Here is a 23,816-nt window from a genome sequence, read left to right as displayed (position 1 = left end):
ATTTATCTAAGTGATCACTTTGTACATTATATAAATGTCTAATCACTGGGTTGCACACCTGAAACTAATATAATACTGTACATCAACTGTAATTAAAAAATTATTTATTAAAAAAATACCAGCAGAGATGTGAGTTCATTCTCATAGGAAGACAAGGTGGGTCTCCTCTCTGAACAAACAAACAACCCAAGTTGATGGCAACTATTTCACTGAATCAAAGTCAAATTAAAATCTAGTGAATTTACCTGACCTCAAAAATAAAAAAATTTTTTAAAAAGTATCTGTTCCTCAAATAAGAAAGATCAATGTGATAAACACACTTTCCCTAGTTTTCTGAAACAAATGGCCTGTATTTCATAACCCTTTTTTTATGTTTTTGTTTTTAGAATTATCAAACATCAAGGATATTTTCCAACAATGAAAAGATATCTTTTAAAAACATATACTTTAAAATTTTATTTTTCAATTATAACTGACATATAATATTAGTTTCAGGTGTACAACATAGTGATTAGACATTTATATACCTTATGAAGTGTTCACCACAATAAGTCTAGTACCCACATGGCACCTTTCTTAGTAGTTACAATATTATTAACTATATTCCCTATGGTGTATTTTACATCCCCATGACTCTTTTTGTAATTGGCAATTTGTATTTCTTAATCCCCTTCACCTTTTTTGCCCAGCCTTCCAGCCCCACTCCCATCTGGCAACCATCACTTTGTTCTCTGTATCTATGAGTTTGTTTCTGTTTATTTTGTTTTTTAGATTCCACATATTACATGCTATTTGTCTTTCTCTGACATATTACCCTCTTGGTCAATCAATGTTGGAAATGGCAACATTTCATTCTTCTTATGGCTGAGTCATATTCCATTGTGTATATATATGTACCACATCTTTTTTATCTATTCATCTATTGATGAACACCTACATTGCTTCCATATCTTGGCTACTGAAGATAATTCTACAATGAACATGGGGTGCTACATCTTTCTGAATAAGTGTTTTCAATTTCTTTGGCTAAATACTCAGAAGTGGAATTGTTGGGTCACATGGTAGTTCTATTTTTAATTTTTTCAAGAATCACCATAATTTCTCCAGTGGCTGCACCAATTTACAATCCTACCAACAGTGCACAAGGGTTCCCTTTTCTCCACATCCTCCCCAACACTTGTTGTTTGTTGACTTATTGATAAGAGCCATTCTGACAGGTGTGAGGTGATTTCTCACTGTGGTTTTGATTTGCAACTCCCTTATGATTAGTGATGTGGAGCATTTTTTCATGTGTCTATTCAGCCATCCATATGTCCTCTTTGGAGAAACGTCTATTCAGGACCTCTTCCCATTTTTATTTATTTTTTATCCTCTCCCGAGGATATTTTTTCTATTGCTTTATAGAGAGAGTGAAAGGGAGAGAGAGGGAGGAAGAGAGAAGAAAGGAGGGAAAGGAAGAGAGAGAGAGGGAGAGGTGAGAGAGACATCAATTGGCTGCCTCCCAAAAGCACCCCAACCAGGCTGGGGATCGAGCCTGCAACCAAGGTACATGCCCCTTGGCCGGAATTTAACCCGGGACCCTTCTGTCCATGGGCTGACATTCTAACCACTGAGTAAAACCAGCTAGGGCTTCCCATTTTTAAATTGGACTATTTGTTATTTTGATGTTGAGTTTTATGAGTTCTTTATATATTTTGGGTATTAACCCCATACGGGATATATCATTTCAAATAACTTCTTTCATTCAGTTGGTTGCCTTATTGTTTTGTTGATGGTTTCCTTTGTGGTGCAAAAAAGCTTTTTTTTTTTTTAATTTGGGGTTTTGTTTTTTTTTTCTATTTGGGGGTTGTTTTTTTAGAGAGAAGGAGAGAAGGAGGGTAAGTGAGAGTGAGAGAGAGAGAAACACTGATTTGTTGTTCCACTTATTCATGCATTCATTGGTTGATTCTTGTATGTGTCCTGACGGGGGATCAAACTCACAACCTTGGCGCATTGGGCCAATGCTCTAACCAACTGAGTTACCCAGCCAGGGCCTGGAAAAGTTTTTTAGTCTGATGTAGTCCCATTTGTTTATTTTTGCTTTTGTTGTCTTTTGAAATAATATCTGACAAGGTGTTCACCAAGTCCACTATTTTTGATATATACTTAGTGCTAAAGGCACATTCATGCCATGTTAAGTTGATCCAGCCAGAACAATGACAAGCACAAGAATACTGTTAATGTTTTTAAAATTTAAAAACGATCATAAACTTACAAACAGCTGGAGTATAATACAAAGCATTTTTTTCTTGGCCTAGGTGAGTGAATTGCTGACCTGATGCCCCATCACTTTTAGATACTTTAGTGTGTATTTCCTATAAATAAGGACTTTCTCCTATATAACCACAATACAATCATCAGAACAGAAAATGAACACTCGTGTACTATTGCCATCTAACCCTCACACCCACCTAAGTTTCCCCATTTGTCCCCATGAAGTCCTTAACAGCAGACGGAGGTCACCCTTGGCATTCAGTTGTCATGTCCCTTTAGCCTCCTTCAGTCTAGAATGGCTTCTGAGCCTTTCCTGGAGTTTTGTGACCGTTTCACTGTTGAAGAGTACAGGCCAGGTAATTTATAGAATGCCCCCAATCTGCCTGTCTGATTGTCTCCAGGTTAGGAGTCTTCAGCAAGAATAGTACAGATATGACTGCACCATACCACGTGTGCATAAGTTTGAATTGTGCCATGACTGGTCATGTGCACTTTGATCATTTGATTTAAGGGAGCGTCAGTGAGGATTCTCATATGAAGTAACTGTTTTCCCCTTTGTAATTAATTGTATTTTATGGAGAACTACTTTGAAACTATGTGAAAACCCAGCTTATTCACTTATTTTTTTATATCAGTGAGAACCCATGGTCTCCCATTTCACTCAATGGTCTATAATCCATTATTATTATTTCTTTATTTTGGTGCTTAAACTGCCCCTGGTCTGGCCGGGGGAAGCCCCCTCAAGCTGGCTTCTGGTCCTTTTGACAGATCCCTTTCATTCTTGGAGCACTTCCTTGCTTCCTGGCACAACAAGATCTTACACTTTCCTGACCCAGCTTTGGAATCACTCATTTCTCCCCAAGAGCTCTGGCTCATTTTAGTGGAGAATGGCATTTAGAAGCCAAGATCTGGGTGCTAAGTGTGTTCAGAGCTAAGAAATGTATGAATGTGTATATGGATGTGCCATATGTATATATATAGATACTGAACATGTATATCAAAATGTATTCCTATATCTATCTCTACATATATTAAAAACCATGCACTTGCCTGGCCACGCGGGGCTCAGCAGTTGAGCATCGACCTAGGATCCAGGCGATCGGGGTTCGATTCCCGGTCAGGGCACATGCCCGGCTTGCGGGCTCGATCCCCAGTCGGGGGTGTGCAGGAGGCAGCCGATCAATGAGTCTCTCATCATTGATGTTTCTATCTCTCTCTCTCCCTCTCCTTTCCTCTCTCTGAAATCAATAAAGATATATTTTTTAAAAAAACAACAACAACCATGCGCTTAACCAACACCTCCAATTTCAGGGTTCATTCTAATTTTTTCCCTTTTCATGGTATTTGTAACCCCCTTCTCTAACAATGAGAAACTTGGCTTCCATTATCTTTAATATATAGTGTGGGGCAAAAGTGGGTTTACAGTTATTTGTATGGAAAATAATACAATAATAAATAATAATACAAGAATAAACTGTTCCATGTACTCACAACTGTAAGGCTAATTTTGCCCCACCTGGTATTTACTTATTTGAATCAATATACCTGTATGTAACCAATCTCCCATTTCAGCTTCCCTGCCTTTCTTATCCTGCTGAGGCTCTGGCTGCCCGTGCTGGGTCTCCCAGTGAGTATTACCTTTTTATAACAGGGTCTTATAAAAACCTATCAATCTGGGAATGTTGTACAACTCTCAGCAAATTGTTTTGTGCCTAATCCTAATTTACATAAGGCCTATGTCTACTGAATAAAATGAATCCTAATAATGACTGAACACCTACTATATGCCAGAGACTATGTATACCACAAACTGTTACAATGAATGCTCAAAGGACCCTACGTGGCAGGCACTGCCATTCTCCCCATTTTACAGATGAGGAAAGTGAGGCACAGAGAGGTTAAGTAACTTGTCTAAGATCACATGGTAGGATTCAAACCCAAATAGTCTGAGTCTAGAATGTCCCTCACTATCTGCCTTCCAAATGAATGAGCAAATAATTGATCGGAGATCATGCTATTTATTACATGCCCAGCAATGAGGAATTGGTTAAATAAAGTGTGAAGAGTCCATAAAACAGAGCATTATTTACTAAAATAATTGAAAATTTTAATAGAATTATTGAACTATTAAAATTGACAAATTTTTAATAACAAGAGCTATTCATACTTATAATACGGGGGAAAACAGTAGTAAGTGATCTAAGTATTCTGGAATGTTCTCTACATTTTTCATTTCCCTACTACCATATCCTTCTTTGTTACTAGGCCTAGCTTGTTCTGTCTTATGGAGGCAAGAAATCAATATTTTTGAGGCCCAGGCACAAAAACAGTAAATAAAAGCAAAGTAATCTTACCAAAATATCTTTAATTGCAATTCTCATCACTTTTTCAGTCTCGTTTATTTCCAGAGGTCTGGCAATTGCTTCTGTTCTCAGTTCCTATGGAAAACAATAAAATAAAATTACATATATATTCAGAAGAGGAATTCTCAAAAAGAATTCCAGATCTAGATATGGCTTACGGAATGGTTCCTAAAAGTTTCATTGAAACGTGGATCTCTGATGCAAAAACACTTCCACCATCACCTTCTCCAAATGGCCTCTGTAATTCTACTGCCAACCTGGCCTCTTTCCAGTGCTCAAGGCCTCCTTTTCAGCTACAGGTCCCAGGTACCCATAGCATCATGGGCAAGTTACCATCTCTCATCTTTTCTCCTAAATCCGCTTCTTTACCTGCATTCTATTCAGGAGACTCCCAAACCAAGTGCAGCTTAACTTGCTGTCTGACTCCCCTGCCAGTCTCTACAATCTTTCTTATGATTAAGTCCCTCTAAGTTGTCTATCACTGACAACTGCAACCAAGGAGAGGTGTGGCCTTGGCCCTGCCCCTAGCATTAATCATGGGCCAATCAAGAGAGGCATTTGTGCCTATTATATCAGTACTGGGAACTTCTGAGACATGAGATTTTAACATTGATGCAATTATGAGATTCTTGAATCACTTTATCAAACTGTCTTGTGCTTCTTTTACTCCATAGTACACTTTATCTCCCCACTGGTAAAAAACTATCAAGAGGAAGAATTAAGACTTACTCAAGACTCAGTGCCTTGCCTGTGGTTGGTGGTGTTCCTCAATGAATGTTGATTGAGTGTATGAAAACAAATACTGGCTAGGGGATCTTCCTTAGACCATGACTGTAAACAGAACTTGAGAAGGGTCTCATGGCTTCCATGGCAACAGTTCAGCCACCAATGTTTCATCAATTCATTACAGGATGATGATAAAAGGGTCCCCAGTGGGATCCTGGTAAAATCTCACAATGAAGCCACTGCTCCACTGACAAATAGCAAGTGATCAACTCTTATCTCTAGGTCTATTAGGAACATGTACAGACATGTGCACTACTGCACTATAAACAGAAAACAGTGAAAGCCTGAAGTTGCCTCATTAGTTATCTAAATTAGCTATTAGACATTAGTGGCAGTTTTGTTCTGCCAACCACACTTCAGCAAGTGGCAACCACTATATCAAGAGCAGGGATGGTGACCTGGCACCCAAGTCTCCTACTTCCAGTCTTCTAGGGAAGAAATAAAAAGCAAGAGGGAAAAATACCATTACACTGTGGCAGCAATGCCAGAGCACAGACAAGGAAGTGACAGAGTGGTCAAGGCTGATATACCTGATGGGAACGGAATGAATTAAATGTATTTAATGTAAAAACATTAGATGAAAGCATGTATGCTTCAAGTGCCATAAATCTTTACAGGTAAGAATTAAATAATATTCCATTTCTTCTTAAACCAGTAGGTCCCAAATTCTGCTGCACACTGGAATCACCTGGAAATCTTTAAAAACTTGATGCCTGGCTCTCACTCCCCGACATTCTGATTCATTGTTTCGGGGACAATCTGGATATTAGGTGATTTAAAAGCTCTGTAAGAGCTCTATAGGAGTCCTCCAGAACCATACTCTTAAACAGCTCCTTAAACATAATGGATGGAGCATACTCCTTGAATGACATTAGCTAGAACAGGATTGCAAACAAATTTAAACTGTTAACATTAACTTCAACTGACTGGTAGTGACTGCCTAGATTATTGGTTCCCAAACTTTGCTGTGTGCTAGAATCACACAGAAGACTTTAAAATCTCCAATGCCCAAGTCACATTTCATACCAATGACATCAAAATGGAAAGCCAGGTATTAGTTTTTTAAAACACCCAGGTGATTGCATTGGGCAGCAAGGTTTGGGAACCATCATGGCTCAGAAGAAGATTTTGTTGAGAAGAATGCTAAGGCTGAGTTCACCAAGTAAAGCATCATGAACAATGAAGTCTGACATGGACACAGGAGAAAGTTTCAGCAACATGCCACATATTTGCCATTTCCTCAACTACAAATCAAAGGTATTAAAAACAGATCAGTGCCCACCAGAAGTAGGAATAGCAGTGAACACTATACATTACTTTCTCACACATTGTATCATTTAATCAGGTACAGTTTTAAAAAGTCAGAAGAACAGGGGGAAAAAGAATTGGAAAAGAAAACCTTGAAAATCTGCTTAGCTGAGAAAGTAATTAAGTTATCTGAGCACTGCTTACCCTCAACTCTACCTCCTTGCCAAGCAAGTCATACAGAGATGCTCCTTTGGAGGTGATTTCAGAAGCAAGCTGCCTGGCTGCTTTCAAATCTGCAATCTGGAAGGAAAATATCAAAAACAGGAACCTCAGTGACAGGTTTTTAATAGGCATTCAGAAATAACCAGTCTGTTAATACCAATCCCTACCTCCAGTCAGGATACTTGACTATAGAATGCATTTTCCACAAGATATATACTTACATCCTGTGGAAGAGAGCTTGTAAGATGCCAGTTTAGGAAACACTGATCTAAGTACAAATTAGACCAACTTAGGGTCTCTTTAAAAACCCAAATGTCTGCCCAGCCGGGCATGGCTCTGTGGCTGAGCACCAACCTAGGATCCAGGGTTCAATTCCTGGTCAGGGCACACGCCCAGGTTTCAGGCTCAATCCCCAGTGGGGGGCGTGCAGGAGGCAGCCGATCAATGACTCTCTCATCATTGATATTTCTCTCTCTCTCCCCCCCTCTTCCTTCCTCTCTCTGAAGTCAGTAAAGATATATTAAAAAACAACAACAACACACAAACAAACAAACCCAAATGTAAAGTCAAATGCAACCTGACTTGCTTCCTATTTGGGCTAGGTCACAACAGAGGACGCCTACTGTGGTGGCTGCTAAAGTAGGGGCAATCTGGGACACAGATTTCCTAGTGCAGCATCTTGATGCCCTCTATTTAATCCCTCTGTCCCTTAATTCTTTGCCTTTAGACTGCACTTCACAGGGCTGCATGAGGCTCAAATAAGTTAACATGCAACAGTACTCAGCTCCCACGACGGTAGCAGCCATTGCTACGAAGGTGATGATGATTAAGCATCTAGCCCAGTGCACTTATTTCTTAGGATTTGCATGTCACCCTTTCCTTAAATATGCTAAATTTTCAAAGACCCCAGCCCGGCCGGGTGTGGCTCAGCGGTTAAGCATCGACCTAGGATCCAGGCGATCAGGGTTCGATTCCCGGTCAGGGCACATGCCAGGGTTGCTGGCTCGATCAATGACTCTCTCATCATTGATGTTTCTATGTCTCTCTCTCCCTCGCCTTTCCTCTCTGAAATCAATAAAGATATATTTTTTTAAAATAAATAAATAAATAATAAAAATAAATAAATTTTCAAAGACCCCAAACAAACATCTCCCTGCTCTGTTCACACTCCCTTGCTCCCTCTCCATAACAAGTCCCCAGTGTCTTTTTTATTATCAAACCATCAGCAACAACTCTCAATATTCATTCACAGCTGACGACTTCCTTCCTATTTCCTTAGTGCTCTAGGATTGTTTCTGCTAGCTCTAGCGTCTCCTACCTTACTAGCAGCAGGCTTTCAGTAAATAGTTGAATTAATTTATAGTGACTTCTGCTTTTATTCAAATGCTGATGAGTACAAAACTAACAAATCACACTCAGTCAAGGAGTAAGGAAAGTAGTTCTGTGAGTATATGACATGTTCCATTTCAGAGTGAGAAATACACATTCCATCCCTCACTACAAGCCTTTCACTGTCCTTACCTTTGAGCCAAGATCAAACTTGAATTTGCTGATATCGTCCTCTCCTGTTTGAGAGCCCTCCATCCCTTTGGTCTTCATAGCATTATAAAGGACAGAGGTGATCTTCAATAGTTCCTTCACTGCATATCCATCTGCTTGATAAAGCTTCTTAGTGTTGAGTTTTATATGTGCCTTGGTGGCCTATTTTCAGACCAAAACAAACAACAAACAAACAAGCAAACAGTTTAAGGCCCTTTCCATGTAAAATCTAAGCCAAATCTTATGTAGATAATTTGAAAATGTCTCTGCCAACAATTGGGATATAACCTGATTGTATCGAGTCAAACTTTCAAGTGACTCATACATTTTAAGTGGGTGTATAAACTGATACAATATATTTTTTAACTGATAGAATCTTGATGGAGAGCAATTTGGTAAAAGACAACAAAATTACAAATACACATAACTTTTGACCTAGCAATTCCAATCCTGAGAATTTATGCTAGAGATGGATATACTCACAAACAAAATGAGATATGTATAGGTTATTTGTTACAATATTGCTTCAAAGAGCAAAGATTACAAACACCTAAATACCTATAATATAAATTATATAAATTGTGATTTATCCAGGCAAGCAATACTACTCAGGTGTTAAGAGAGAATAGAAAGTTCTATAGGTATTTGGAAAGTTCTCCAAAATGTACCATTAAATGAAAAAAGCAAGATTCTAAACAGTATGCCACCATTTGTGCAAAAAGAAGGAAAATAATTTATATTCTATTTGCTTATATATGCATAAACTCTGGAAAATATTAATAGTGATTACTGGGAATGGAACTGTGCTGATGGCAGACATGATCTAAAAATTTTTTTTTCTGAACCATGAAATATATAACCTATTCAAAAATTTTTTTAAAAACTTAACAAATAATGAATTAAAAACTAAAGACTTGCCCAGCTAATGTAGCTCAGTGGTTGAACACTGACCTATGATCTAGGAGATCTCAGTTTGATTCCTGGTCAGAGCACATGCCAGGGTTTCAGGCTCGATCCCCAGTACGGGGCATACAGGAGGCAGCCAATCAATGATCCCCTCTCATCACTGATGTTTCTCTCTCTCTCTCCCTCTTCCTTTCTCTCTCTGAAATCAATAAAAACATTAAAAACAACAACAACTAAAGACTTTGCTGGCAAAATGCTAATAGAATTGGTTTAGAAACTTGAAGAAAGCCCTAACTAGGACTCATCTCTTTCTAATGCATTTAATTTCATAATTCCATCAAATAAGCATGAACTAACCATGAATTGGGCAACTGCCTTAATGAAGAAAACTCGGTCTTGTTCCGTCTCAACATCAGAAGGGATGTCAGTCTGAGGTTCATACCTATGAGAGAGACAGAAGACACCAGTTAATTAAGTATAAAGTCCACCAAAGAGAAAGTGGGCAGTGGATCTGTAACAGGAAGCTCTCTGAGTCCCCTGCTAAGTTAGTAAGATTAAGAAAGACTTCAAAAGCAACACAAAATACCAAACATCCAAGGGAGCAAATCCTCACCCTAAGAATAGGTTTAACTGATTTCAAAAATCAAATTTGGGGCTCAACTTATAAAATTAAATCTCTCTTGGACCTCAAAATTTAATTAAAATAACCAGAATGACTACTTTGCCTGACAGCCCCTGACCCAGTACTAATTAGTTAGCTCTGAGAAGCAGCAGAGTTGTTGGAGTTGCTTTGTTCGTGTTATTGATGACCCATCAGGAGTCAGCAGACTGTAGCACTTGGCTTCTTTCTGTACAGCTTGCAAGCTAAGAAGGGTTTTTACATTTTTAAAGGATTATAAAAAACAAAACATAAGGTAGAATATGCAACAGAGATCTTATGTAGTCTGCAACACCTAAAGTCTTTATTATCTTCTTAAAAAGTTTGCCAGCCCCAAATGTTAGATACTGGATTTTACACACAAAATGAAATCAAAATTATTTCTAATCCAGTGGACTCATTAGAGTGTGTAGGGAGGTCCCTTGTCACTCCCTGATGAAGGTGAGGGGATGGAGAGGAACTTGGACCTCAGTGTCTGCTTCCTACTGAGACATAGTCTCCCTTTACCACTGACTGGCATACTCCTTCTCCTACAGCGCTCTTTACTCGACTGGTGTTCACAGCCACTGTCGCTCTCTAAGGCCTGCGCCACCTCCAGCTCCCCGAATTCCACCCGAGGGAGAAGGGGGGTAAGTAAAGAGGTCTCTATACCATGGCTGGTACAAAGCAGACTGCCTGCAAATCCACCAGTGGTGAAGCACCTCGGAAGCAACTGGCTACCAAAGCCGCTCGCAAGAGTGCGCCCTCTACTGGAGGGGTGAAGAAACCTCATCGTTACAGGCCTGGTACTGTGGCACTTCCTGAAATTAGGCGTTATCAGAAGTCCACTGAACTGATTCGCAAACTCCCCTTCCGGCGTCTGGTGCGAGAAATCGCTCAGGACTTCAAAACAGATCTGCGCTTCCAGAGTGCAACTATTGGTGCTTTGCAGGAGGCAAGTGAGGCCTACCTGGTTGGCCTTTTTGAAGACACCAACCTGTGTGCTATCCATGCCAAACGTGTAGCAATTATGCCAAAAGACATCCAGCTAGCAAGCTGCATACGTGGAGAACGTGCTTAAGAATCCACTATGATGGGAAATATTTCATTCTTTTAAAAAAATTTTCTCTTTTTCCTGTTATTGGTAGTTCTGAACGTTAGATTTTTTTTTTCCATGGCGTCAAAAGGTACCTAAGTATATGGTTGCAAGTTGAAAATAGGGGACAGAAATCAGGTGTTGGCAGTTTTTCCATTTTCATTTGTATGTGAATTTTTTTAATATAAATGCAGGGACATATAAAGCATTAATGCAAGTCAAAATGTTTCAGTGAACAAGTTTCAGCAGTTCAACTTTATAACATAAATAAACCTGTTAAATTTTTCTGGGGGGGGAAAAAAACACTCGACTGATTTTTAACAGGTCACACCTAAATCTGTGAAACTCAAATTTTTATTGAGCTCTTCCTTTAGCTTCACAACAATATCCTGTTTCTAGGTGGCTAATAAATAAAATTGAGTATTCATCCTTAGACCTCAACAAAGTGCAATTCTAACCTTTTCACAAGCCAGAGAAGAACTTCAGATACAAGTCCAAAATTTGGTGTACGGAAATTTTCCATAGAAATATGTCGAGGGTATCCCAAGGCTCTCATCATCTCTGTGAAATCTGTCCAAGGTAAAACACAATTCAGTCAATTCATCATCAAGCAGCAACTACTTATTAACTTACTTTCTCTGCTTTCCCTTCTTATTTCCAGTCTATTGACAGTATTAGGGACTATTTATCAACTCTCTAAGAGGGAAATAAGAAAGTAGATAAAACTTAAAATAATCTGCTTCCTGAAAAACACTTAAGTTTCCTGGGAGAAATGGAAGCTGTACATTAAAATGGGATTTAGAGATTGGGAGTGAATTTAATTTCTCATTTCTATCTTGGATATCTTCTTACCACTCAAAATGAGAAATACCTGGTCTTATAAAATGTCATAAATAAAAATATTTTTAAATGTTAACAGTGACTATTATGGAGGGTGATGGCAGTAGGGTAAAGTTCATTTTTCTGAGTTGTCTTTTTTTTTTAAATTATTTTTAGATTTCAGAGAGAGAGAGAGAAACATCAATGATGAGAGTCACTGACTGCTTCCTGCATGCCCCCTGCTGGGGATTGAGCCAGAAACCTGGGCATGTGCCTGGAATCAAACCTGGATCTCCTGGATCATAGGTTGATGCTCAACCACGGAGCCACACTGGCCGGGCTCTTTTTTTTCTTTTAGTGAGCACACAGGACCTTACTAACACAAATTTTAAAGATTAGCTTTACTATATCTTGAGAAACCTTAAAGAGAATGGTTGAACTACAGAGCACTGCTTAGATTTATTATAAAACAGATTAAAAAACACATACTAACACTTGATGATACCAGAGGTTGCTATCACTAACCTTACTAGCACTAACCTATTTAACCTTATTGAGTTCCCACAATATGCCAAGATCTATATTCAGTGTGCTCATGGCTATTTAACGTCTGTCCTCACTCTTCTTGAGGGTAGATGTTCAAAGTGTCCCAACAACATTCACAAAGAAGCTACCCAGGCATCAGAGGTTAGGTTGGATTTCACCAAACAACAGAAGAGAAAGCATGAGCAGAGAAAGGAGCAATGGCACTGAGGGCCTCTGTCATTACTTTTTGGGAAATCTGAAGAGAACGATGGAAAATAAAGCAGCAGCCTTCCCACCATATAGTCAGGCATCACCTAAATACTTCTTCCCACTAAGCAGTCGTTAAGTTCTATTCATTCTGCAACATTATTGTCAAAATGAGCAGGATTCTTACTGTAAATTGCACAATTGTATAGCATTCATATAATGTCAAAATGTTCAGAAATCTTTTTTGTACACTCTTCCCAATACAGCTCCAGTCAATGTCCCCTAGTAGAGTGCTCTATTTTTTTTTCCCTTTTTTTTTTTTTTTTTTTTTTAGAGAGAGAGAGAGATTGAGAGAGAGAAACACTGATGTGACAGAGACACATGGATTGGTTGCCTTCCACCCATGCCCTGACCAGGGCCAGGGATAGAGCCTTTAATGGAGGTATATGCCCTTGACCAGAATCGAACCTGGGGCCTTTCAGAGCACTGGCCGACACTCTAACCACGGAGCAAAACGTGCTGGGCAGAGTGCTCTCTCTAAACTGCTATGAGAGAAACTTGTCTCTACAACATATAGTCACCAAGAACCTTCAAATTCCAGAGGGCATAATTCACACTATGGTGCTAATAGATGTATTAACAAAATGTGATATGTCTTCCTGTATATTTACATTGTAGAAAAAAAGCAACTCATAACTGAAAGGGTAATCTTTAATGGTGAAATTCCAGGCACCAGCAATTCAGTTAAAAAACTGGCCTTTCAGAGGCCCCTCAGATGACACCATATTGGAAATCACCTGCTACATCTACGCAGGTGGAGCCAGTTAGCTGAACTGCTTCTGATTCAGAAAACATTATATAAAAGGCAAGAGATTTTTTTCATCCTCACCCGAGAATATTCTTCACTGATTTTAGAGAGAGGAGAAGGGAGAGAGAAAGGGAGAGGAAGGGAGGGGGGAAAGCGGGAATAGAGAGAAACATGGGTCGGCTGCCCCCGTACGGGGCGCCCAGTACATGCTCAGACCCAGACGGAACCTGCAACCTAGGTATGTGGCACCACCAGGAATCGCACCCACAACCCTTTGGTGCACCCGACGACGCTCCAACCAACGGAGCCACACAGCCAGGATCCTTGGTTCCACCCAGTTCTGGTTGTGTGACCTAAAGTAAGCTACTTTACCCATCTGTGCCTCACATATTTCACCCAGGATTTATACAACCTACCTCACTGTTAAAGTGAGGACTAAAATGAGACGGTGAATGTAAAATGTAACAGACGTCCCTCAAAGTAGTAATAACTAATTCTCTTATACCCATTCTTCCACTTCTCCAACCTTCTAGCAAAGGCATTGGGGTTCCCTTCTCCTCATCTACCCCTTTAGAAAGGATGAAGGCTTTGGAGGTTAGTCAACCCGAATTCAAACTCCAGCGCCAGCTCTTACCACTGTGTGTGTCCTCTCTGTGCCCGTTTCCTCATCTCTAAATACAGAAGCGTAGTTATTCAGGGATGTAAGTAAAATGATGCACACACACAGAACAGTTACTACCTGGCAGATTGTAAAAATTCGAAACAACGTTAGCCGCGTTATTCTTCAGCAGTCCCCTCCTCGGGTTTAGTATTAGTTTCTCTGAGCTCTAACCTAACCCAACCTCAAAACGGCCTCTGCGTTTTCCAATTCCGTAGCGAAGTGGCTACACAAATCAATTAAAATCAGATAAAATTAAAACTTCGTTTCCTCAGCCCGCACTAGCCACAGTCAGCGGCAGATACAAAACTTCCCATCATCGCAGGAAGTGCTGAGCCAGGGCTGGGGCGCGCAGCCTGGGGGGCCGCAGAGGACGGGGACGTCCCTGAGGCGCAGAGGCCCTAGAGGGGCTCGGCGGCGCTCAGACAAGAGGACCCGGCGGGCCGGACCCCGGGTACCTCCGGACATCCACAGGTAACAAGAGGAAGGGTTGCCTTACTGCGGAGGTCGCGGAAGGACATGGCGCTCCGGTCCCCACAAGCCCGTAGTCTCCACAGCTCCCAGCTAAGAGCTCCAGTGTCTCTATGGCAACGCACGGAGCTCCCAACGGCGCGCAGCAGGGGCCAAACAGGACTGCTGGCGAAGCGGCCGAACTGCGTGCGCATGCGCAAGGGAATGGGCGGCCCGCAAGGGAGTTAAGGAATCATGGAGGGAGGCGTGGGATTACCGCCCTACGGGGAGTTCCGAGTTGCAGGGCGTCCAAGCCCCCTTCAACTTCTCACAGAGAGACACCTGGCACTGGCTGACACGTTCTGAGCACCTGCTATGCGCCTGAAGCTATGCTAGGTGCTCTACACACTGCTTCCTATTTCCTCAACTCCTCTTGAAAGTACGATGTTACGAAGCTGGGTGTCCCTTGCCCGGCACGCTTCTCTCCGGCGTGTGTAAACTGCCAGCTGCTCTCGGGGCGGAAGCTCCCGGGAAGAGCGCGCAGCATTAAGGGGCAGAACTCCGAACTGCCCGTGGAAGGCTGGGGCTGACCGCGCTTCCGCGAGCGGGCGGCCGCCTGGAACCGCGCACGCGCACCGGCTCATTCTCACAACCGGCCGGAAATCCGCCCCGCTCCTCGCGCGTCTGCTGTTGTCTTAGTAACAAGGGGAGTATTTGTGCGCAGTGTTCGAGGCATCGGAAGACTCCTGGGTGAGAACGGTGCGCAACGCGCGGCCAGATCCGCTGGGGGCTCACGGGGGAGCCTGCCTTAGGGCTGCTGTGGCGGAGCGCAGGCGACTGGGAGGTGAAGTGAGCTGAGCTTGGGAGGAGGGGAAGAGCAGAGACTGCCTACGGCTGGGTTGTCCTCCGCGCCTGTATTGGTGTTAGCGAAGTAACAGACCCGTAAGTGCACGGAAGGTTCAGAGTCCCCAAATACATCCACACATATGGTCAGTACGACAATGGTGACATAGCACTTCTGTGGAGAACGACTATTCTTTTTAATAAATGGTTTGAAAGAATTGGAAATCCAAATAAATGAACCCCCACAATTACCTAAATATAAAACTTCAAAGTGTCACCTCACGGAGAGCTGCTGTTTATATCAAGCGTCCAATAAAGTATCTTTAAGTTAAAAACAAACCACAAAACCTAAAACCGTAAGTTTCCTAAAAGAAAACTAGAAAACTCTATGACTAGGTTAAGCAAGGTTTCTTAGATACACCAAAAGTGTAATCCTTTAAAAAAATTTTTTTAAAATAAATTGGACTTCATCAAAAATTAAAACTTCTCTTCAAAACACTTTTAAAATGAAAGGATAATCCACAGTTTAGAAGATAGTCACAAAACATCCGATGAAAAGTTTTATCCAGAATACATAATGAACTCTCAAAACTCAATCGAATTAGAAAGTGGACAGAAATTTTAAACAGATATTTCAAAGAAGAAGATATATGGCAAATAAGCAAAGAAAAAGATGCTCAAGGTTATTAGTCATTAGAAAAATGCATATTAAACCACAATGCCACATTGCTAGGCAGGTATTGGGACAGCTGAAACGACAAATGAACAAAAAGCCTGACAGTGAGGAAAGCTCAAAAGGATGTGTAGCAACTTGAACTTTTGTACATTACTGGCTCTACCATTTTACATTCCCACCTGCAGTGTAGGAGGGTTCCAGTTGTTCCACATACTCATTAACATGTCAATTTTAAAAAATTTAATTATATCCATCCTCATGGGTATGAAGTAGTATCGCACTGTGGTTTAAATTTGCATTTCCCTAATGACTAATGATGCGGAGCATCTTGTCTTGTGGTTGTTGACAGTTTTGTGTATCTTCTTTGAAGAAATGTCTATTCAACTTCACCATTTTTTAATTGGGTTGTCTTTTGTTGTTGAGTTGTAAGAATATATATTCTGCATACTAGACTCTTACCAGATATATGATTTGCAAATATTTTGTCATATTCTATAGGTTTTTACTTCTTGATAGTGCCTTTTGCTGCAGAAAAGTTTTAAATTCTGATGAAGTCCAATTTATGTTTTCTTTTATTTGAGGTTTTGATGTCATATCTAATCATTCATTGCCAAATCCAAGATAATAAAGATTTACTCTTGTTTTCTTCTAAGAGTTTTATAGTTTTAGCTCTTACATTTAGGTCTTTGATGCAGTTTGAATTAATTTTTGAGTATGGTGTGAGGGAGGGGTGAAACTTCATTCTCTTGCATGTGGCTGTCCAGTTGTCCCAGCACCATTTGTTGAAGAAATTCTTTCCCCCATTGAATAGTCTTGACACTCCTATTGAAAATCAATTTACCATATTATTTCTGGTCTCTCTAGTCTGTTCCAATGGTTGAGGTATCTATCCTTATGCTAGTTCCACACTGTTTTGGTTAAATTTAAATTTTTCTTTTTAAAAATTGTTTTTGGTTATTTGCACTCCCTTGTAATTCCACATGAATTTTAGGATCAGCTCTCCCGTTTCTGCATAAAAAGGCCGTTGGGATTTTCAAAGTATCTGTAGACCACTTTAGGGAGTACTGCTGTCTTAAAAACATTAAGTCTTCAAGTCATGAACAGGAATATTTTTCTATTTATTTAAGTCTTCTTTAATTTTTCAGCAATGTTTTTTAGTTTTCAGTGTTGTGAAATTTACTCCTGTTTTATTCTTTTTATCCTTTTGCCAGTGTACAGAAATACAGTTAATTTTTGTGTTGATCTTATATCCAGCAACTTTGCTAAACTTTATTAGCTCTAATAGTTTAATTAGCTCAATTTTGAGTGTGAACTAATTTTTCTCTACATAAGATCATATCATCTGTGAATAGAGAGAATTGAAAGTTTAACATTTAAAAAAATTTTTCCATTACATTTGACAGTCGATATTATGTTTTCAGGTGTATATCACAATGATTAGACATTTATACAACTTATAAGAGCCCCCCCCCAATATATCTAGTACCTGCCTGACACCATACATAGATATTATAATCCCTATGCTGTATATTACATCCCCATGACTTTTAAACATTTATTTGAGAGAGACAGGGGAAGGAGAAGAGCAGGAGAAGAAGGAAAGGGAGGGAGGGAGGGAGAGGGGGAGGGAGGGGGGAGGGAGGGGGGAGAGGGAGAGGGAGAGAGAAACATCAATTTGTTGTTCCATTTATTTATGCATTCATTGATTGATTCTTGTATGTGCACTGACCAGGAGCAAACCTGCAAGCTTGGTGTATCGGAAGGACACTGCCCCCATGACTATTTTGTAACTGCCAATTTGTCCTTAAACCCTTTACTCTTTTTACCAAGTCTCCCAACTCCCCATCTGGCAACTATCAATTTGTTCTCTGTACCTATGAGTTCCTGTTTTGTTCACTCATTTATTTTCTTTTAGATTCCACATATAAGTGAAATCTAACTTATTCTCTGAATTTCACTTAGCATAATACCCTCTAGGTCCATCCATGTTTTCACAAATGGTAAGATTTCATTCTTTTTTATAGCCAAGTAATATTCTAGTATATATAAATGGTGTCCCAAAAATGTATACACACACTTTGAAAAATTATAAAGGCAGTGCTTATTAAAATACATTTCATTTTCAAAATTGAGCTATCAGCTATTAAAGTGTGTATACATTTTGGGGGGACACCCTGTGTATGGTACCACATCTTTATCCAATCTATCAATGGGTGGTTAGGTTGCTTCCATATCTTGGCTATTATAAATAATGCTGCAATGAACATAGGGATGCATATCTTTTCAAATTAGTGTTTTGGGTGTCTTTGGATAAATACCCAGAAGTGGAATTGTGGGGTCATGATAGTTCTATTTTTAATTTTTTGAGGACTTCGTACTGTTTCCATAGTGACTGCACCAATTTGTAATGCCACCAACAGTGCACAAAGGTTCCCTTTTCCCACACCTTCACCATTTGATTTATTGATAATAGCCATTTTGACAGTTGTGAGGTGATATCCCATTGTATTTTAATTTGCATTTACCTTATGATTAGTGATGTGGAGAATCTTTCCTTATGTCTATTGGCCATCTGTATGTCCTCTTTGGAGAAATGTCTATTCAGGTCCTCTGCCCATTTTTAAATCAGATTGTCTTTTTGGTGCCAAGTTCCCTATATATTTTGGATATTAACCCCTGATCAGTGTATCATTGGTGAATATAATCGCCCACTCAGTAGGTTGTGTTTTTGTTGATGGTTTCCTTTGCTGCACAATACCTTTTAAGTTTGATATAGACCCATTTGTTTTTGTTTCCCTTGCCTGAGGAGACATATCCAAAAAAATACTGCTACGAGCCATGTCAGAGAGTTTACTGCCTATGTTTTCTTCTAGGAGTTTTATGGTTTCTAGTCTTACATTTATTTTTTTAAAATATATCTTTATTGATTTCAGAGAGAGGAAGGGAGAGGGAGAGAAAGAAACATCAATGATGAGAGTCATCATTCATCGGCTGCCTCCTGCACACCCCTGACTGGGGGTGGAGCCTGCAATCCGGGCATGTGCGCTGACCGGGAATCGAACCACAATCTCCTGGATCCTAGGTTGATGCTCAACTGCTGAGCAATGCACGGCCAGGCTCAAGTCTTACATTTAAAAGCCTTTAATCCATTTTGAGTTTATTATTGTATATAGTGTACAATAGTTGTCGTTTTATTTTTATTTTTTTGCATATACCTGTCAGTTTCCCCAACACCATTTATTGAAGAGACTGGCTTTGTCTTTATCCCATTGTATATTCTTGCCTCCTTTGCCATAAATTAATTTCTGGGCTCTTTATTCTGTTTCATTGATCTATGTGTCTGTTTTTATGCCAGTACCATGTTGTTTTACTACAGTCTTGTAGTATAGTTTGATATCAGGTAGCACAATACCTCCAACTTTGCTCTTTTTTTTTTTTTTTTTTTTTACAAGCAAAAGCTTATTTATAAAGTCACAGAGGTAGAAAAAGTGAGCCAGCTGGGATGCGTGGGCTCAGGAAACAAGTTACAGAGTCAAAAGAAGGAGCATAGGAGAAAGGCAAAGGTAAAGTGCCTGGGGGAAGAAGGGGGCAAGGCACGAGAGCGAGAAAGAGCGAGAGCGAGAGCGAGAGCGAGAGAGAGAGAGAGAGAGAGAGAGAGAGAGAGAGAAACACTACCCTAGTTTGTTCATCTTAAAGTTGCTTTGGCTATCCAGGGTATTTTGTGGTTCCATATAAATTTTAGGATTATTTGTCTAGCTCTGTAAAAAATGCCATTGGTATTCTGATAGGGATTGCTTTGAAACTATAGATTGATTTGGGTAGTGTGGACATTTTAACTATGTTAAATTCCTATTCGTGAGCATGGTATATGCTTCAATTTATTTGTATCTTCTTTAATGTCTTATAATTTTTCAAGTACAGGTCTTTTACATCCTTGGTTAAATTTATTCCTAACTATATTATAGTTTTTGATGCAAATGTAAATGGTATTGTTTCCTTAATTTCTCTTTCTGATAGTTATTAGTATACAAAAATGCAACTGATTTCTATGGAACAGACTGAGGGATCTCAGAGGGAAGGTGGGTTGGGGAGTGGGTGAGGAGAGGTTAATCAAAGAACCTATATGCTTATATGAATAACCTATTGACACAGACATTGGTATGGGGAAGGCCTGGGGGTAGAGTGGTTGTGGGGTGGAGATGATCAATGGGGGGTACATATGTAATACTTTCAACAGTAAATTTTTAAAAATGTAACCAATTTTTGAATATTTTGTATTCTGCTAATTTATGGAGTTCCTTTATCACTTCTAGTATCTTTTTCATGGACTCTTTAGGGTTCGCTCTATATAGTTATTATGTCATCTGCAAATAATGGAAGTTTTACTTCTTTCTTTCCTACCTCGATGCCTTTTATTTGAAAGTTTAACTTTTTAAGAAATTGTTTCCCAAAGTGGCGGTGCCTTTTAACATTCCCACCAGCAGTATATGAGAGCTGCAGTTCCTCTATAATGCCTTTCCTCACACTTGGTATGAGGCACACAATACCCTGTCATTTACTTATGGGAAAATGGATGGTTAAATAAGTTATGACTAAAAAAAAAGTTGTGACTTACCCAGTCACTCAGAACCACCTTATCAGCATGCTCTAAGCACTGACCCAGGTTTCACTCTTTGTACCCCTAAACCTCATTTCCCAACCACAGATGAGGAAACTGAGATCATATGAGGTCACCTCTGGAAGAGACTCTTGAGCCTAGAAGAACTGAGTCTGTTTTGTGTGACCCGTCCCAAGCCAGAAGGACCAGGGACCTCCCCTAGGGTTCTGCCCCCTTCCCTTGTCTTCCTCCCACCCTGTCCCGGTCCTGGGCATAATCCTACCCCAAACTCAGGGGGTCCAGGAAGGCTGGAAATCTTCCCTGTGACATCACATAGCCAGTTGCCAAGGGAGACCTGCAGACCCAGCCCCTAGGCAGGGGAGAGCAGAACCCTGCTGCACAGGAGGCTGGGCCACTCCTCCCCCACCAAACTGGCCCTCAATGGAAGCCTTGGTCTGTGCGTTCTCTGAGCTGCACATAAGAGAAGGTGCGGGCTGTGGGGAGGAGTGCCAGGAAGGAAGATGTCCTCCTGTCCTGACCTGGACCCAAAGCCACAAAGGACACGCATACTTGGGAGAGATCAATGGCCACTGGTCCAGGACGTGTGACCTTGACTGTGTGATTCTGGACCCACTGTGAAATTCCTATACTAGCATCAGAATGCTCTTTCTAGGGTAGGGGGCAAAAAGGGGTGGCAGAAGGGCTTAAAGTCCTCGAAGAGAATTTGGTGCTAAGGCTCAGGCTTCTCAGACCTCCCTGTTGCCTGGGAGAGGAAAGAGAAGTAATATGTTGGGTCAGGGGAGGCTGGAGGCAGGGACAATTTGCCCATTTAATAGGTAGGTAAGCTGAGGTTTGGCAGGCTGACGTGGAGCCAGCCCATCACAAGCATGTTCTTATGTTCTCCCATCATGGCTGCTGTGGCCCATTGGCCACCACCCTCCTGCTTTCCCCTCCACAGATTCCGTGAGCTGGGCCCAAGGACTCCCCAGTCACCCCGACACACCATCCAACATCTACGAAGGAGGGCTGGGGGCCCAGCAGCAGTGCCCCAGTGCCCAGGGAAGCAAGCCCAAGAACTTCCGACTGCGCCACCTCCGGGGCCTGGCACTCTACCTGCCAGGTCACATGCAGCCTGCTGGCCAGTGTGAGAGCCACTGGCTGGGTCGTCTCATGGCCGGGGGCTGCCTCCCATGGCCTGAGGGTATGGCCTGGCCCTTGGACCTGCCACAGGGGACTCTGAACCCAGGTAACAGCCACCATTCAGCCCTTCTGGAAGCTCAACTGCCCAGGGACAGCCTGGGAAATACAGGTGAGCACCTGTCCAGGTGATGCAGGAAGGGGAAGACCCAGAGAAGGGTTGGGTTGGAGACTCAGATGGATGCAGATGGACCCTTCTCCACTCTCAAGCCTCCTGGGTTTCTGTCCAATCTCTGCAACTGATGAGTTCCCATACTTCTGGGGTGGGCCTGTTTTCCCATTTGTAAAATGAAGGGTTTAGGTTAGGTAAGGGCCCTTCCAAATTGAACCATGTTTCCTTCCTCCCCCCCTCCTCCCTCCTTCGTGGATTAACTTTAAAGAGACTCACCTCCTCCACTCCTATTTTAAAGGACACCAGGTTCTGGAAGGTGGTATCACAGGATAAGATAGGCTGGTAGCCTCCCCTAGGGCCCTCTGAGAGACTCCTCTCTCCCCCCTCTTTCCTCAGCATCCAGTTCCAGCATGGATCCAGCCAAGAGTGCTCCCTCCCAGTCTGGTGGCCCTGAAGTCTTGGGGTTCAGGCCCAAGAGGTCCTGGGAGGCCTCAGAGGAGTCCACCTGTCCGTTATGCAAGAGAACCCGCTCTGGGGTTCTGGAGAGGCCATAGGAATCCAAGTGCCAGGGCTGGTTCTCACAACTCAGGAAAGGAAGGGAGAGGTGACCCAGGACGTGGCGGAGGCAGGTCCAGACAGAAAGGGCTCAGCCCCACCAGTAGCCCCACCAGACGGAGACACCTGCAGCTGCCCAGCATCAGAGCCTGGGCAGCCTTGGGAAAACTTGAGGAGAGGGAGGAGGTCCTGAGGGAAGGACAAAAAAATAGAAGCCTGGGCATGCCCTTGCAGCTTGCTCCAACTCAAGTAAACCACTTGTACCTGGGAGGCCAGGCTGAGCAGAGAGTGGGGCTCCCAAGAGGCTGGGGAGCCCGCAGGTCTAATCTCAATAAAAGCCAAGGCCCACATGCACATCAGTCCCTTGGTCTGTCATCAGGCCATTTCAGTTAGAGAAACAGCTCCTTGGCACGTGTGTTCCTGAGAGCAAGTTTCTATGTCCTTGGCCCTGTTGCTATTTGGGACCAGATCATTCTTGTGATGGGGGCCATCAGGTGTGTTGTAGGATGTTTAGCAGCATCAGTAGCCTCTACCCACTAGGTAGCTCCCTCCTCCCAATTATGACAACTAAATGTCTCCAGATAGTGTCCAATGTCCCCTGGGGCAGAATCACTCCTGGTCTCTGTTACTAGGCCTCAGCCCTGTGGGGGACAGGATGGGAGGACAGAGGTTGGCCTCAGTGACCCTCACTGTCTGGCTGACTTCCAGTCCTGGTAGCTTGGGCTGGGCTAGGGCTCAGCTACCCCTTTGGGGGGCTCCTGTCAGGACCCACCTAAAGTATCAATGACAGTCTGGACACCAGGACAGCTGGGTTCCTTCCATACTCAGGGGAATACTCCCTTAGGCCCCTTCCCTGTTCCTGTACTCTGGTTCACCTCAGACATTTCATAGAACCCTGGGACGGCAGATTCTGGAGACTCTGGTCCCTGGGTTGTTTTCAGGTTGTTATAAGTATGGGTGTGGCCCTGGTTGGTGGGAGTCTGTGGCTACAGTAGCTAGAGAGCAGTCCCAGAAGGAGGAGCAATGAGAGATCAGGTGTCTGAATATTCCAGCTGTGACTGGGGCAGGTGTGGGAGGGATGTAGCCACCCAGCTGGTCCACAAGGCAAGTCCCATGGGGTGTCAAAAAGGACAGCTGCCTTCTCCCACTGCCGCAACACTCACTCCCCCAGAAGGCTGAGGATGGGGCAATCTGATGGACCATTGCTCAAGACAGACATTAGGGAGCTGCCCAGGTCCAGGCAGGCACTGGGCAGAAATGAGACCATGCCAGAAGCTGTAATACTCAGTCCTTGGAGACGATCACCACCCCCTCACTTT

General features: G+C 42.0%; 2 protein-coding genes and 1 pseudogene across 12 annotated transcripts in view; 2 read left to right on the top strand and 1 right to left on the bottom strand.

The window, feature by feature from the left end:
* Positions 1-14,673, bottom strand: part of CLUAP1 (clusterin associated protein 1) — a 36,055-nt gene extending 21,382 nt beyond the window's left edge. For 4 of the 10 annotated variants that reach the window (XM_081132170.1, XM_081132172.1, XM_081132174.1 and 1 more), the window contains exons 1-6: positions 14,567-14,672; positions 11,509-11,620; positions 9,675-9,759; positions 8,394-8,573; positions 6,855-6,950; positions 4,608-4,691 (exon numbers count right to left, since the gene is read on the bottom strand). In XM_081132170.1, the coding sequence (XP_080988296.1) occupies positions 4,608-4,691; positions 6,855-6,950; positions 8,394-8,573; positions 9,675-9,759; positions 11,509-11,620; positions 14,567-14,588 (579 nt within the window). In that variant the 5' untranslated portion in view covers positions 14,589-14,672. Of the gene's footprint in view, positions 1-4,607; positions 4,692-6,854; positions 6,951-8,393; positions 8,574-9,674; positions 9,760-11,508; positions 11,621-14,043; positions 14,081-14,148 lie in introns of all 10 variants that reach the window. The other 6 variants (XM_081132179.1, XM_081132173.1, XM_081132175.1 and 3 more) reach the window with 6 other exon arrangements.
* Positions 10,544-11,110, top strand: LOC308554722 (histone H3.3A pseudogene; annotated as a pseudogene). Its single transcript has one exon. The product of its transcript is annotated as a histone H3.3A pseudogene (transcript).
* Positions 14,674-21,074: 6,401 nt separating the features above from the next.
* Positions 21,075-22,496, top strand: LOC308554721 (uncharacterized protein C16orf90 homolog; the record flags this gene model as incomplete). Its single annotated transcript, XM_081132183.1, has 3 exons — positions 21,075-21,120; positions 21,592-21,942; positions 22,339-22,496. The coding sequence occupies 3 exons, from the start codon at positions 21,075-21,077 to the stop codon at positions 22,494-22,496; spliced, it is 555 nt and encodes a 184-aa protein (XP_080988309.1).
* Positions 22,497-23,816: the final 1,320 nt, after the last annotated feature.

This window comes from Miniopterus schreibersii (assembly GCF_964146895.1).
Source record: "Miniopterus schreibersii genome assembly, chromosome: 3".
NCBI lineage: Eukaryota > Metazoa > Chordata > Mammalia > Chiroptera > Miniopteridae > Miniopterus > Miniopterus schreibersii.
The sequence above is the reverse complement of the archived record's forward strand: the minus strand, read 5'-3'. Positions and strand labels throughout refer to the sequence as shown.